Source organism: Hypanus sabinus, chromosome 6 (genome assembly GCF_030144855.1).
Source record: "Hypanus sabinus isolate sHypSab1 chromosome 6, sHypSab1.hap1, whole genome shotgun sequence".
Classification (NCBI taxonomy): domain Eukaryota; kingdom Metazoa; phylum Chordata; class Chondrichthyes; order Myliobatiformes; family Dasyatidae; genus Hypanus; species Hypanus sabinus.
Genome location: NC_082711.1, coordinates 76,833,269 through 76,850,158, shown reverse-complemented (window position 1 = coordinate 76,850,158; position 16,890 = coordinate 76,833,269). Strand labels below are relative to the sequence as shown.

Sequence of the window (16,890 nt, the reverse complement as noted above, 5' to 3'; positions counted from 1 at the left end):
ATTAATTTTGAGCCATCCTTTAAAGGAGCTGTTCATTTTGACCATCCCTACTTTACAGGGAAAAAAAAGCCTCATTTGTAAACTTCATGCTGATAAGCACAAAATCGATTAAAGAGGGTCAAATCAAATATGTTATAATTTGCTCGCATAATGTTGTAATGAACACAAATAATCGGGAAAGTAGCTGAACAGCAAGTTGCAGGATCACAGAGAGAAATCATGCTGGACAGAAAAAAAGCTAAGAACCAACCTGTAGATTGTGAAAGAAATTATGAGAGAAAGAAAATGAAAGAAATATGTTTTTGTGGATCAAAGTTTGAATGTTGCGCTGAAGCCAAAAGTAGTGCTTTTAATCTAGAATGGAGAGTTAATTACTTCAATAGAAACTTGTCTTCATTTGGACTGGAATTATATATTCTCACCTATAAAAAAATTTGGAGGAAGGTGGGGAAACAGGAAGCATTGGCTTTATTGAATGCAGACATAGAAAGGAATTTTTTTTTATATTGATAGTGCTCAGACAGATTCTGTCTGGCTAGAAACAATCTACACGTCATCCAGAAACTGACAGGGATTTTTCAGGCAATTTGAAGAGGTTGTTAATAATTGTTGAATTATAATTGTGGGGTCTTTCTATATCATGAGTCAAACAAGATTTTATTCCATAGTTCATTCTATGATGGGAATCAGCATTTAGTAGGATCTTGTGTAACAAACAAAGATTGTGCAAGAAAGCAAAGGATCAAGTAATCTAAATAATGAGCAAATCATAATGTGAGGTGACAAACAATGTGATGATGTTATGGGGCTTAAATTAATTGTCACCTGAAAATGATGGTAGAGTGATTGACATGGCAATGCAACAAGGTGAAGATATGATGATGAAGTTGCCTCAACCCACACCATTTGTTTGACACAACAGACAGCAGATCTGATTATCTGGAGCAAGTATAAATGAAGGAACTTAGCAGGTTGAGCCTCACAGTGGAGGCTAATGGATAGTGTGTATTTCAGGTCTTAATGCTGCATCAGTACTGATTGCTTGTTTGGATGACCACTGATTCTGCAAGGAGTGGGCCTTTTTGTTGTATTGCAGGGGATAGTTCTTTTTGGGAACAGACAAGTCATGTATATTAAATCCAGTGTCACATTTATCTAAGGAAATCCGTTGTTACAAGGTCAAGTCTGCCATTCTTTCTCTTCTTTCTAAAGAGCCTCTTTTGGGAAGCTGATGAATTTCAGGGACCCAGTAAACAGTTCAGTTCAGTTTCAGTTTATTGGCATTTAGAAACCTCAAATGCAATGCATTTAAAAAATGAGACAACGTTTCTCCAGAAGGGTAACACAAAAGCACACGTCAAAACAGACTACACCAAAAAATCTACATAACATTTGGTAATCCCCAACTCCAGAGTCCGGAGAGGCTGTTGCGTATTAATAGCACATTCTCCAGAAAGGAGCTGGGGACAAAACAAACCCCAGACAAAACAAGACTACCCAGACAGACCAAGTCAGGAGACCAACTCAACCACCCAACAACCCAAAAACTAAAGCTACAAGACCTACACAAAGCCACATAGTTCCATATAGTTATGGTTAACATATAGTTACAATAGTGTAGACAATATGAAAATTAATAAAAAACACAGGCAGTGGGCACAGTGAAAATAGTCCAAAGATGTTAAAGGACTACAAGTTCGAAAGAACAAGTTCGAAACCACACAGTTTCCACAAGTCCTCAGGGTCCCGATAGACTCGTCCTCCCATGCTGGTAGCAGAAGGGAATACCCCTGCTATGGACTTGCATGGCACCGCCCAACTCAGCCTCACAGACGCAGCACACAGTGAAAGCGCCCCGACTGCAGCGGACATCGAGTCCGTCGAACTTCCGAGCCTCCGAGCATCCCCTCCAGCACAACCTCGCTGAGCACCATCCTCTGCCGAGCGCACTACGACACCCCCACCAACGGCCACTGGCAACGCGACCCCGAGGACTGGGGGCCTGTTCTTCCCAGCAGAGACCCGGACCTCACAGCAGCAGCAGCAATGAAGAAGGTCTTCCTGGAGATTTCCAGATGCTCCCACATCCATTTTTCATCAGATTAGGATTGTGCACGACACCCTGCTTAACAAATAACATATCAGCTCCGGAGAGGCCGCTGCAAACTGCGTCACGCAGCCATCTTGTATATAACAGTATTTTTATATAGTAAGCTGGACAAATCAAGGGATGTCACTGATTTTAGAAAGTGAAGAAGCAAAGTGGTTCAGGACCTTAGTTGACTTGAATGCTTCTGTTGGAGTCAGGGTGCTGGGGTTTAATTCTTAGCTTCTGAGTTGAAGTCATTTAGTGGGTGCCAGCAGAAAGTAATCCCAAATGATGCTCCTGTTGCTCCCCTGTAAATTTAATACAAGGAGATCTTCTCTTGTCTGCCTCCCTTGTCCCCTCCCTCGCATCTCCACTTCAAGGACAGACAGCCTGATTATCTGCCGCCTACTAGTCCTTCAGTCAGACAGACCTTGAACAGAGCACACATTATCCCAAACAGCACGTAGTCGGCTCAGAGAAGAAAAGATTTTTCCCACAGAATCTTAACTTGCTCAGAATTTCTTTAATAGAGGTGTGTACCTTTATAAACAGTAAGTCTCCTGACTCGAGGTTGTGATTAAATTGCAACGAATGGGTTCATTTCACACACCAAGGAAAGGAGTTTTTAATATACAACCCTCATTTCAATTTTTGCAATTACTGTATAGGGAAACAGATCTCAAGCCCAGATCAGTGCTGACCTGGATCCTTGCCCAGATTGAACATAGTTGGTGACTCTGCTAAATTCATTAGACCATAAGACAACAAGGGTAAAGTTAGGCCATTTGGCCCATAGAATCTGCTTCATGATTTAATCATGGCTGATCCTTTTTTTTGCTCCTCCTCAGCCCCACTCCCCAGCCTTTGATGCTGTATCCAAACAAGAACCTACCAGACTCTGCCTAACATGCACCCAACAACTAGGCCTCCACAGTTGCCTGTGGTAATAAATTCTACAAGTTCACCACCCTCTGGCTAAAGAAATTGCTCCACATCTCTGTTTTAAATGGAGAGGTTAATCCTGAGGTTACACCGCCTTGTCCTAGACTCCCTCACCATGGGAGCCATCTTTTCCACCTTTACTATGTTGTCTCTGCTCTCTGCAGGTTTTAGCTTGTGTGCACATGTGGTCTCCGCTGCCCTACATATATTCACAGCCATTTCTGGTGTTAAGTCTTTTTCACGGAGCAATCTTTCTCTGTGAACATTATCTGGGATTCCACAGACTATCTTGTCTATTTTGACTAGTAAGTCTCTCAAATTGCCAAGCTGATAGGTCTTACTCAGTGTGTAAAGATCAGCTGAGCAGTGGTCAAAACTGCCACCTTGGTTCAGGTCAAAGGAAAAGAAATCTTTCAAAATGTTTTTACTTGGGACAAAGTACTCCTCAAATTTTGTCTTCAGAGCGTCCATCGTAAAAAGGCTGCCTCATTAATTTGAAACTGCTGTAGATGTCCAAAGTATCCTTGCCAATTATGTGAAGAAAGATGGACGCTTTCAATCTTTCCTCTGCCCCACCGGCTCTGCTTGCTGTTAAGTATGTATTAAATCATTGTTTGATGCGTTTCTAAATTAGTTAGATTGCCAGTAAATTGCATAGCAGCAGGAGGACTTAGATTATCTATTGAGGGGATTTTTAAGCTCTCACCTCAATTTCTTGGTGAACTTCAAGACCAGATGCTCTCTTGACGCCACCTTCTCTCTGTTGGAAATTAAGAAAGAGACATTCGTTGCTGGCGGTATTCAGTTAACGCCTCCATTGAAACTCATGTTCGTTGCTGGGGCTGTGGCCTAGGACAGGGGTCGGCAACCCGTGGCTCTGGAGCCACATGCGGCTTTTTCATCTCTGTGCTGCGGCTCCCCGTGGTTTGTTAAGTTTTTGAAATGTAATTCAAAATTTGAAGATTGTGGTGATCTTATACAATCTAAAAACGTTGTGGCGACCCATTTCCTGGCACATCCGAACCGGCTCACAATTAGCCACTATTCCGGCTAAGGGAGATAGCCTGCAGGGGTTTGTGAGTACGTGTCTTTTGGAGCATCTGCGCTCACGGGGACGGGTTGAGGGAGGCTTTAAAGCAAGGCTGTTTAGTTCGAATAAAGTTACCTTTGACTGCAGTGTCTTTATTTTAGCGCTGCGTGTAGCACACCGCTACAACGTGTTTTTTATCGCTATTAATATACATCACCACTGCCAATGCCTGACACCCACCAGTGCGCGCTTTCTTTTAATTCTTCGAATTCTTCGATCCAAGATAGGCTAACTATGGAGTAACCTTCAACCCAACGTCTTTTTTTCGGAGTTCAAAATGTTTTTGTTGCATGCAGAAATGTAATTTCGTTTTCTTTGCAGGAGTTCATCAATTTCATAAATGCAACACATTATAGTTTGTTTATACATAGCATAAAGGCAAAAAAAACCGTTGTATGCAGTGTTATTTCATTTTAAATGTCATACGGGTTTTGTGGCTCCCAGTGTTTTCTTTTCTGTGGGAAATGGGTCCATATTGGCTCTTTCAGTGGTAAACGTTGCCGACCCCTGGCCTAGGAGAGGGCTCTGACATTGTGTTACAGTTCCCACCAGCTGACAGAGTATCTTCTGGAGATGCAGAGCACTGGTGGCATTTCTAAAGTACATTGAGGTTCTCCTTCTTGGTAAGGTTGTGAGGCTTTGCTGAATTTGATATGTTCATCTCCAAACACCCCTTTTCTCAACTGGGCGATAAAAGCACCTAAAAGAGAGTGATAAGTTACATCATTGGTCCTTGCCTTAGTTAACGTGTGACTCCCAGGAGATGGAAACTTGTCCATGTTCTTCAGGGTTCTGTCAGGGACATTTATTATTGAAAGTTTGTGTTGTACAATGATGACACTGGTTAAGAACAGTTTCTTTTTGCTTTTGCAGAGTTATTCTCCCATACAGTTCATGTAATGAACCAACATTGACCAACTCTGCCTCTGAAAATGCACAAACACAAAGTTAACTAACTTTTTGCAATTCAGTGACTGGGGTGACCTTGGATCGGTAAAGGGGGCAGTGTCAGTTGAATGTTTTCCAATTTATGCTTCTGATTAGCTCCACCCCAGTTGGAAGCTTACTACTGGAAGTCAGGTCCAGCATTGCATTGACAAAGGTTGAGAAAAGTGTTGGGTAATGAAGCTTACTTAATTGACACAAATCTACACTGAGACTGGGTTTCTTGTGGACCCATTAATAAAGATCACAGCTTGTAGGCTGTCATGTCACAGGCGACATGAAGATGAAATATTTCTGTTGACGTTGAAGTGTGGACTTTGGTAAGCAACAGGCCTGTTTCCTGCCAGGCAGCAGTTTATTTTTTCTCTAACCATCTCAACCAAAGGGAGTAGCTATGTTAGGTATGGGTGCTGAGTAGCACCCTTGTGCTATGGTCAAGGATTACCTGCTGATGAGTCAGAGGTTGCGCTACACGTAAGTGCCAACAGCTTAGTTAAGAGAAGGAGTGACATCCTGCAACTGGAGATCAGGGAGCTAAGCATCTTTTCAAAGAGCAGGACCTTAAAGGTTTTAATCTTCAAAGCTCGAACTAAATTTATTATCAAAGTACATATATATGCCATCATATACAACTCTTGAGGTTTGTAGCAGGCGTACACAGTAAGCCCAAGAAAAGCAATCGAATCAGTGAAAGACTGCAGCTAACAATGAACAAAATACCCATGTGTAAAAGTCAACAAACAAAATAAACACAAACAAACAATAAATGTAGAGACCATGAGAAGAGTCCTCGAGAGGGATTCCAGAGTTTGTGGGAACATTTCAATGTTGGAGCAAGAGAAGTTATACCCTCTGGTTAAGAAACCTGATGGTTGAGGGTTAACCAGTGTTCCTGAACCTGGTGGTGTGACTGCTGAGGCTGTTGTACCTTCTTCCTAATGGCAGCACTGAGAAGAGAGTAAGGCCTGGATGGTGGGTCCCTGGTGATGGATGCTGCCTTCCTGCGACAATGCTCCATGTAGGGGTGCTCAGTGTTCCGGAGTGCTTTATCTGTGATGGATTGAGCTGTATCCACTACTTTTTGGAGGATTTTCTATTCAGGGGCAGAATCTTTGGATTACTTCCAATGCCAGTATCTAGTGAGTATAGAAGAGAGGGATAGGTTAGATGAATGTATGGCTGAAGGGATGGTACAGGGTTCCTCGATCATTCGGGTCATCTCTGGGGAAGATAAAACTTGTACAATCTTCACTGGATATACTTTAACTAGAGTGAGACCAACATGCTTGCTGGAAAGTTTCCTGGTACTGTTGGGAGAAGGCTTAAAATGAGTTTGTAGGGAAAGGGGGCTCAGAGTATTTGTCATGTTAGAGAGGTACAACCTCTGGATTTCCAGCATCTGCAGAGTCTCTTGTGCAGATGACTCAAATATTGGGTCCACAATATTATCACCACCACAGAAGTTTATTTGCCCTGCAGGAATGTTGATGGTGTCCTGGGGTGTAGAATTTGTCGGTGAGCTGGAGGGGAGGGGAAGTTAAAGGAGAGGAGGTTAGTCAATGATTGCATTAACTTAGTATTATTGACCATAACTCAGTATATTCTGGAGTGGTTATGGGAAGGGGTAAGCATGCACCAGTAATAAAAATCTCAAATTGGGAGAAGGCTGATTTTAATAACATAGCAGGGACCTTGTAGAGTACTTGCAGGTAAGTCTACATTGGTACAGTGAAAAGTATTCATAAGATAAATAGCAAGATTTCAAGGCTGACATGGCCTGTAAGGTTAGAAGCAAAGCAAAGCAAAGGGAACCTTGGATGTTGTGGGATATTTTGAATTAGAAGACACAAAAAAGGAAGCATATGTTAAATATAAGGAACAAATGATAGGAGGGGCATGCCAGAAGTACACAAAAATGCAGAGAGGCACTTTAAAGGGAAATTAGGAAATCCAAGAAGGGTCATGAAAAATGATTAGCATATGGCAAATTTGGTCCTCATTTTCAAACGTTAGGGCCCTCAAAATCCAGGGCAGGTTGGCAAAATGGATCCACAATTGGCTCAGCAAGAGGTGACAGAGGATGATGGTATATATTTACAATTTTACTGAAATATTAAATATACAACTTCTGTGGCTTGTACTAATGACACCATGAATGGTAAGGTCCTAGAATGTACTGAGCGACAGAGGGACCTTGAATTCTGTCCATTGATCCTTAGGATGGCAGAAGGGATACTGTGCATTACCTCAGCTAGAGAACTGCATGCAGTTCTGGTCACCAAGGTATAGGAAGAATGTGAATGAATTTCTACAGGCAGCCAGTTTCTCTATTGTCTGCTGTGGTGGACTGAGCTGAGGTTTTTCATGTGGTTAGTAAAGGTCACAAGTAATTGTTAAATCTGTTCCTTGCATTCTCTTAAGATTGATGCACAGTGAAGAGCTTGTTCATTATGCTTAGCAATGATGGATTCCACACTGTTGTTTGGGAAGCATCTCTTTGCTGCTCGGAAGCAACAGTTGAGAGGGGTCTTGTATGGACCCGTGGAATGGACATTGTGAGCTGAAGGATCATGATGATGCTATGAGCAACAAGCCAACTTCCCAGCCATGACTACTGAAAGAGATGTGAACTGCATGATGTTTTTTTATAATCATGACTTGTATGTTTCTACTCAGATGAACAATGTAGAGAAATGAAGTTTGACATGAGGGGTTGACTTTACATCTCAAAGTGGGTTGATTAATGCTACGAGAGTGTAACTGTCAGATTTTCTGAAGAATTTGATTTGCCTATCGCTGAAGTGTCTTGCACAATTCTGTTTGCAAGGAAGAATGAGGTTATCATTGCACTCTTTGATGCTTTCTTGAGCTGAACAGTTTGTCCAGATGACAAAACAAGAAGCCTGTTCAACAGTTTAGACTATTTTGCTATCCTTGATGGCAGTAGGTGAATGTGTGTACTCTCAGTGTGGCGGAGAAAGCTAAGATGCTTCAAAGTGGAAGGGTTGCTGGCTGCATGGTTGAAGAGGTTGGGTTTGCAGGATGTTTTTGAGGGTGTTTAAGTGGAACAAGATATTTAGGAAGTTATACTAGAGTGCAGGGCCATAGTCCCTGTAGGTGATTTTGCCAAAGCAGGAACAGTTTCTGTGTAGTTTTGAAATCAAATAAAACTTTTAAATTATTTTAAATTGATAAATCGGTTTAGTGTTGTCACTTTTACTGAGATAGTGAAAAACTTTGTTCCGCATGCCATCCTTGCATATTACATCAGTGCATTGAGGAAAATAACAATAACTGAATTCAGGATAAAATATTATAGTTTACAGAGAAAGTGCAGTGCAGGCAGGCAATAAGGTGCTCTCTTACTAGCGGACTGTCAATAGTCTTATTATCATTGTTACAAACTGTACAAGTTAATTTTGTTAAGTTGATAAATCTGCATTTAAATAAGAATGTCCTCCACTGGGTTAAGTGCTTGACTGCTAACAGAAGCAACACATTTCCCTTGCTCCAGTACTTAATCTAGAATAATTTTGGGCAAACTTTGACAACCAAGCCAGCCTTCTATTTTTAGTTTGCAGTATAAGGTAACAAAATCTTTAATTTACCCTTGTACTGAGAGATCTTTGGCTCTAAGTCAATAGCTCTCTGGAAGTGGAAACACAACTGGATAGAGTGGTTAAAACAAAAGATGTATGCATTCTTGCCTTTGTTGATCATGCCATTGACTGTAAGAGGATGTTGTTTTGTAGCTGTATAAGATTCTGATTCAGCCAGATTTAGAGTTTCACATCCTGTTCTGGTCACCCCACTGCAGGAAGGATGTGGATGCTTCGGAGAGGGTGCAGAAGAGTTTCACCAGGATGGTGCCTGAATTAGAGAGCATTAGCTATCAGCAGAGGTTGGACAAATTTGGTTAGTTTCCTCTGGAATGTCAAAGGCTGGGGGAAAGCCTGAGAGGGGTGTGAATAGGTTAGATAGAGTCTTTTTGCAAGGGTGGAAACATCAAATAAAAGAGGGCGTAGGTTTAAGATAAGAGGGGATACATTAAAGGAGATATACAGAGCAAAATTTGCACACAGAGAGTCAGTAGTAGGTGTCTGGAATGTGCTGCTAGGGGTGATGGTAGGAGCAGACACCATAATGACATTGAAGAGGCATTTAGAAAGGTACATAAACATGTAGAGAATGGAGGGAAAGAGAGGCAGATTAGTTTAGGTTAATACAGCATCATAATCACCACAGGCATTGTGAGCTTTGGGGCCTATTCCCACGTTCTATCGTACTGTGTTATATGTTTATTGCTTGAGAAACCACTTTACTGGTGCGGTCTGCATCATGGTATAATAGTACTTCAAGTATAAAAGAAAAACGATGACTTCTTTAAAATAGTGGTTAATTATATTCCCCATTTCTTCACCATTAATCATAAGTTTATGTGTCAGACCTATCACTAGTATACAATTACAAGTCCCATGGCAGCAACAATTCATGTGATCAACTGTTTATCATTACCAATTATTTATGGTGGAATGTAAAGAGGAAGACATGTTCTGGCTGGGAACTTGGTCAGCTCCAGTTACCTGGAAGTTTAATAGGAGAAAGTTGAGATTCACCACAAGTCCAAGGGAAGGACAGTGAATGCAGGTTACCTGACTCAACTGTGGGATTTGCTGTGTGACTGGAACAATATCTGAGTTGCTATCTTTATAAAATGGGAAGAGTAAAAATAGTGTTGTAAATAAAATATGTCATTGATGTTGTGCTGGGCTGATCTGGGCTGATATTTGGCTTATTGTGAATGAATACATTGTCAGGAAAATAATATAAAGAACTAAGCAAGCTGCAGAATATTCCATTGATGCAGTCATCTGCCATTTAGTTTGGCTACATTACTTGTATTTTGCAAAAGCATGAGATAATTCATCCTTTACTTTGTGTTGTGTACATTAAAGAGACAGCACAGCATTGTTTTCTGAATAGAACTCAATAAATGGTAAACTTCGCAACAAGATTATTATCAGTTGGAAAGCTATTTCATTATCACAGTGGGCCAGTTTACAACTTTTCCACCTGTGTGATAACTTTATGGAAGAGATTTATTACCCTATTACCCTTTGATTAAGATTTTTCCATGATCTATAATCTGCTTGAATTTTTTTTCTTCATACAGGGTTGACTAACTCCCCTCTTCTTTGTACATCTCGGTGTCAAAACTTGTCATATCCTCCTGTGAAAAACACTTCATTATAGGCACCAAACGGCTAGAATTTGGTCTGGTTCTGCAGCTGTCTGGACTTCTGTTTCATCAAAATCGTTGAACATAAATTGGACCCAGTTAACTACTTAGGCAAGGGATTTCTTCATTCAATCCCTGTCTGTTAGGGAAAATGAAATTGTTTAGTTGGTGAAAATAATTTTTACGATGTTCATCTGAGGTCATTGCCAGATTATAAATTCTGTAATAGTGACTTATAGGCAGAGATTGTCTATTCTACCCACTGCACAAGATTTCAGCTAGTGCTGAGAATTTTGCCCCACAAGATATCTGCTCTAAATTCCTTTTCTGATATTTGGGTCCAATGCTTTCCGAAGTCCCAGTTTCATTTGATAACAAATTAATTATGTGCATTCACTTGGTGTCTGTGAAGGTGAGAAGAAATTTGCTGTAGACACATCCTTTACATTTGTTTTCCATTTCTTTCTCCTTCCCTTAGTCTCGCCTCTTTCATGGTCTCCATTTCAGTTGTGTTTGATAGTGATCCCATACTCCTTCTGTGATAGGAACAGTCACATCTGGAGCTAATAATCTACCGGCCTTGCCCCGCATATCTGATTTTCAATCTTTCCTCATCGCTGCCTTAGATGTTCTTCATATGTTTCATTCCTGCTTAGTTTAATTGTAGCTTGTCCTTACTAAACCAGTGTTTATTTTCTGTTTAGAAATTGCTTCTAATTGCTTGTCAGTTATAAAGCTAAATTGGCTGGCAGAACTTCACTGTTTTTATAAAATCAGAAGTCTCGCAGTATACATTATTTTCATGAGGCAGTGGCTGTTTTGTTACATTCGTTTTTCGTTGTTTTGACTTTAAAGGTCCCTGTATTTTTAACAGGGAATGAGTTTTCCTAAGAAAGTACCGAGTTTATTTCACTCTCAGAATCAGAATCAGATTTAATATCATCAGCATATGCCATGAAATTTATTAACTTTATGGCAGTAGTACAATGAAATACATGATAAATAAATATAAAGAAAAAAACTGAGTTATATTAAACGTTTTTAGATGTTTTCGAGTGTTTTAATTGACAAACGAAATTGCCTCAAACTCCTAATAAAATACAGCCACTGTCTTGCCTGCTGTATAGCTGAATCAATATGTTGCTTCCTGGTTAGGTCCTCAGAGGTATTGACACCCAAGAACTTGAAGTCGCTCACTGTTACCGCTTCTGATCCTTCTATGAGGATTGGTTTGAGTTCCCACGCCGTACTCTTCCTGAAGCCCAGAATAAGCTCTTTGGTCTGCTGACGTTGAGTGCCATGTGGTTGCTGTTAGCCCAGTTGAGTATATCACCACCATCACGGACTTTGAGGAATGTGTACTCTCTGGGTACCGTAGTTAAACCAGGAGATCCATTCCCTCCATCATTCAACTTGGGTCACCCTGACCTTTACAAGAAATAAAGATACAACATCTGTAAAGCTGTCAGATATGCCAAGAGACAAGACCACTCCAAAACTGAGTCCCAGATCAGTCGTATGTGGCATGGCTTGCATGCAGTAATGGGCTGTAAAATAACATCAAGCAGCATCCTTAATACATTCTACAGCATGCACGTTTTAAACAGAAGGGGATTGTTATATTATCAGACTTCTAGACAGCCTCCAATGTACTGGAGTGAATGTTCTGGACTAGCCATGTAGGTGTCACAGCCATGAACAATCACCAGTGCCTGGAGGCTAATGAAATTTGGCATGCCCCATTTGACTTTCAGCAATTTTTATCAATGTCTGACAGAAACCATCCAACCTGGATGCATCAGAGCTTGGTGTGGTAACTGCTCTGTCTATGACCATAGAGAGTTAAGGCACAATTCATCACATCACAGAAGACAGCCTCCCCTCTATGAATTCTGTCTATACTTCTTGATGCCTCAGTAAAGCAGCCAGCCAGCCAGCCACCCTGGAATTCTCTCATCTCTCCTTTTCCATCGGGCAGAAGATGCAAAAGTTCAAAAACACATAACACTAGGTTCAAGGAGAGCTTCTACACCACAATTACAAGAATATTGAATGGTTCCCTCATACGATAAGACGGACCCTTGACCTCACAATTTATCTTGTTATGACGTTGCATCTTATTGTCTACCTGCACAGCGCATTCTCTGTGGATGTTACACTTTATTCTGCATCCTGTTGTTGCTTTAACTTGTATTATTTCAATGCACTGTATAATGAATTGATCTGTATGAACAGGATGTAAGACAAACTTTTCACTGTACCTTAGTAAACCAATTCCAGTTCAAAAATAATCGCTGCTGGAAACACTCAGTAGGTCAGGCAGCTTTGTGCAAGGGAGACCGTCAACAAAACCATAATATCTGATATTTATAAATCATTGCTTCATTTTTTACCTCTTCAGATCAAATACAGTACATAGTTTTAAAATAAAATAATTTCAGTATAATTTATTGGGCATTCTTCAAACTGCCAGATTTCAAGCTTTTCAGAGTCTAGTATCATGGAACTATTATGCAGGATGAACATAATAAACAGAATACTCAGGGTCAGCTGCTGTCTCTGGAGTTAGAAGCAGTGCTAAAGTTTCATGTCAGTAACCTTTCCTCAGTGATATTGTACATATTCACCTGTTTCAATTGTAACTGCCAGAAACTAAATTGTTCTTTTTTAATAATTACAGGCACCAAATAATTATCTGAAGAGCTCGTCTTTCAGTCACAACTCATCTCAGTAAGTTTCAATAAGATGCATTCTAATCGTTACCAACCCAAAAAGACTTTAAGGTGATGGTACAGTGGTTGATTTAACATCAAGATGACCCGAATGAACCGTCCAGCGACCAGATTCCAGATCTGCTGTTGCAGTTGTGGAAACCTTAATTCAGTTAGCAATATAGAAATATTTGTAAAAGTATATAGAAGTGTTAGGTTGACATTAAAGTCATATGGGTAAAAAATGTCCTGCAGGAGAGGAAATCTGCTGTCTTTAGCTTATATGCAATTCCCGACATAGAGTAATGCAGCTGCCTCCCTTCTGAAATTGACTGGAAACCTTTTCTGAACAAGCACTAAGTGCCAATCTGATCACCAGAGCTAAGATCACAGAAGCCAATAAATAAAATCAAATATTTACCCACTGAAGCTGGGAGGACTTGTTATTCTGTTAATTATATAAGTAGTGACACATTAGAAGGGGTAATAGGGTAGGTAGTGTGGTCTGCGGTTCGTCTCTAGGGTTCAGTATATTTCTGCTCCCCCCCCCCCCCCCCCGCTCCACTGTTCCAGTAAACAAAGATGTTCACGTTTGTGTACGACTGAGTGGCTGAATCAGGGAGGAATTGAAGGGAATGTTGTGGGGGAGAGTGATGTGGGTAGAGAATATATTACAGGGAAAACTAATGGAGAATGAGATTGCTCCGTAAACTAGATGGACTCGGTGTCTTCTTGTGTCAGGAGGAATTATTGTGTGTTAATTTGTTCACTGTTGAACTACTGATCACAGTAATGTTTGTTCACTACAGAACAAGCATTTAAAGCAAATGAAATAGGAACTGAAGTTTCACTAGGGTGATCTGAAACCACAGGTATAAGTAGAAATCAAACGTACAGTAAGTACTTACAGTATATAAAAAGCAGTGGTTAATAGGTTTATTAGAACTGTTTAAATTTACTATCTTTATTGACTAACTGAAGAAACACCATGCTCTTTTGGGGTCTAACCGAAGAGGATTCTTTAATAAATGAGTGAGTTTCTACAAAATTATTGAACACCAGAAAAATTGCTGTTTGTGGAATATAGTATTTGAAGAGGAGTGGAATGTCAAAAGTAGAACTATAGAACCATAATCTCAAGCTGAGGGAATTCAGTTCAGTGTGACTTTAGTGGGTCTTTGTTAGAGCTCTGCAGTTGCTTCTTGCCTTCCTTAACTTGCCTTCCTTGTCTTTCCTTAACTCCCAGAAATTATTTTTATTTTTAATCAAATGTATGTTCATTGAAAAGTTACTATGAATCCACTTCTGCCTCTCTTATGCCCTCCTGATCCTCCTGCCAATTAGTTACAATCCTTCTCCATGGGTTGCTGTTTTTAAAAAAAAATGAGAGTGCGGAAAATGAGCAGCAGGAAGGCACACGAGGGCGTGTTTAATCCTTATTGATCACCTCAGCAGATGACTCATGTATCTCCTTTGAAGCTTGTTTTCCAGCCGGCATAACTGGAAAATGCTTGAGAAAGAAGAAACATGAAAATATAAGGCAAAGGACAAAACCATGTTTTCTCACAAATTACAGCAAAATCAGTAGGAGGTGCTCAAATGGATGCTTTGATTAAAGCTGGGACACCACTGAAGGACTTGACTTGCCTGTGCCATCCTTTTGTAACAAAAGTGAAGTGCAAAGTGAAGAGAGGGAATACACCATCGGTTTATCTTAATGTAACCTCCATTTGTGACTTGTTTGATGATTGGAATAATCATTTTCAAAATTGCTCAAAAGCCTGAACCACAGTTTTAAGGCAGTTAGGTGGGTCTAGAGTAACAAGTTAAGATTAGTCTGACAATAGCAGAGCGGGCAAACGTTTCTACTTCACCTTCCTACCTGCAGTGTGGAAAGAAATTCTGCAAAAATTGGACTAATTTTTAAAATGTGCTAATGTGGTAAGTAACATGGAGAGAAAGTTCAGAGTTCATTTTTTTATATTGGTTTTGTCAATGCTGACGTTTAGAATTAGAATGAAAACGAGTTCTTTATTTAAAATGCTAATGGGAAGAATTTGTACTTTTAAGCAATGTCAGCAGGCGTTAGTGTTCTCCAGCAACAGCTTCTAGTATAGTGAAAATGAGGAAGTTTGGGAGCGTTAACCTTTAAATTTTGCACAAAAGAAGTCCAGATTTCTTCCTTTAACTGCAGCTATTGATAGAACTTAATGAGTAGACTGTTCTTGGGCTTGGTGGTACGAATGCTATTGTTCCTACTATCCATCAGGGGCTTAGTAGTGCGAATGCCACTGTTACTGCTATCCATCAGGGGCTTAGTAGTGCGAATGCCACTGTTTCTGCTATCCATCAGGGGCTTAGTAGTGCGAATGCCACTGTTACTGCTATCCATCAGGGGCTTAGTAGTGCGAATGCCACTGTTACTGCTATCCATCAGGGGCTTAGTAGTGCGAATGCCACTGTTACTGCTATCCATCAGGGGCTTAGTAGTGCGAATGCCACTGTTACTGCTATCCATCAGGGGCTTAGTAGTGCGAATGCCACTGTTTCTGCTATCCATCAGGGGCTTAGTAGTGCGAATGCCACTGTTACTGCTATCCATCAGGGGCTTAGTAGTGCGAATGCCACTGTTTCTGCTATCCATCAGGGGCTTAGTAGTGCGAATGCCACTGTTTCTGCTATCCATCAGGGGCTTAGTAGTGCGAATGCCACTGTTACTGCTATCCATCAGGGGCTTAGTAGTGCGAATGCCACTGTTACTGCTATCCATCAGGGGCTTAGTAGTGCGAATGCCACTGTTTCTGCTATCCATCAGGAGCTTAGTAATGCGAATGCCACTGTTTCTGCTATCCATCAGGGGCTTAGTAGTGTGAATGCTACTGTTTCTGCTATCCATCAGGGGCTTAGTAGTGCAAATGCCACTGTTTCTGCTATCCATCAGGGGCTTAGTAGTGTGAACGCCACTGTTTCTGCTATCCATCAGGGGCTTAGTAGTGCGAATGCCACTGTTCCTACTATCTATCAGGGGTTTAGTAGTGCAAATGCCACTGTTTCTGCTATCCATCAGGTGCTTAGTAGTGCAAATGCCACTGTTTCTGCTATCCATCAGGTGCTTAGTAGTGCGAATGCCACTGTTCCTACTATCTATCGGATTTAGTAGTGCAAATGCCACTGTTTCTGCTATCCATCAGGTGCTTAGTAGTGCGAATGCCACTGTTCCTACTATCTATCGGATTTAGTAGTGCGAATGCCACTGTTTCTGCTATCCATCAGGGGCTTAGTAGTGCGAATGCCACTGTTTCTGCTATCCATCAGGGGCTTAGTAGTGTGAACGCTACTGTTTCTGCTATCTATCGGGTTTAGTAGTGTGAATGCCACTGTTTCTGCTATCTATCGGGTTTAGTAGTGTGAATGCCACTGTTTCTGCTATCTATCGGATTTAGTAGTGCAAATGCCACTGTTTCTGCTATCTATCGGATTTAGTAGTGCGAATGCCACTGTTTCTGCTATCTATCGGATTTAGTAGTGTGAATGCCACTGTTTCTGCTATCTATCGGATTTAGTAGTGCAAATGCCACTGTTTCTGCTATCTATCGGATTTAGTAGTGCGAATGCCACTGTTTCTGCTATCCATCAGGGGCTTAGTAGTGCGAATGCCACTGTTTCTGCTATCCATCAGGGGCTTAGTAGTGCGAATGCCACTGTGCTATCTATCTGGTTTAGTAGCGCAAACGCCACTGTTCCTACTCTGCATCGGTAGTGCGAACGCCACTGTTCCTACTATCACATCAGGGGCTTGGTTTTAGAAATGTGATGTAGATAGGTTAGATTTGTGAATAAAACTGAAATTAAAAAGGGAGATGTAGAACAGGAG

The 16,890-nt window shown here is 40.9% G+C and overlaps 1 protein-coding gene across 8 annotated transcripts in view; it reads left to right on the top strand.

Moving 5' to 3' along the window:
* LOC132395595 (tensin-3-like) overlaps positions 1 to 16,890 on the top strand; it is a 320,946-nt gene that overhangs the window by 138,136 nt on the left and 165,920 nt on the right. For all 8 annotated transcript variants that reach the window (XM_059972423.1, XM_059972424.1, XM_059972427.1 and 5 more), the window contains one exon: positions 12,986 to 13,035. In XM_059972423.1, coding sequence (XP_059828406.1) covers positions 12,986 to 13,035 — 50 coding nt within the window. The remainder of the gene's footprint in view (positions 1 to 12,985; positions 13,036 to 16,890) is intronic.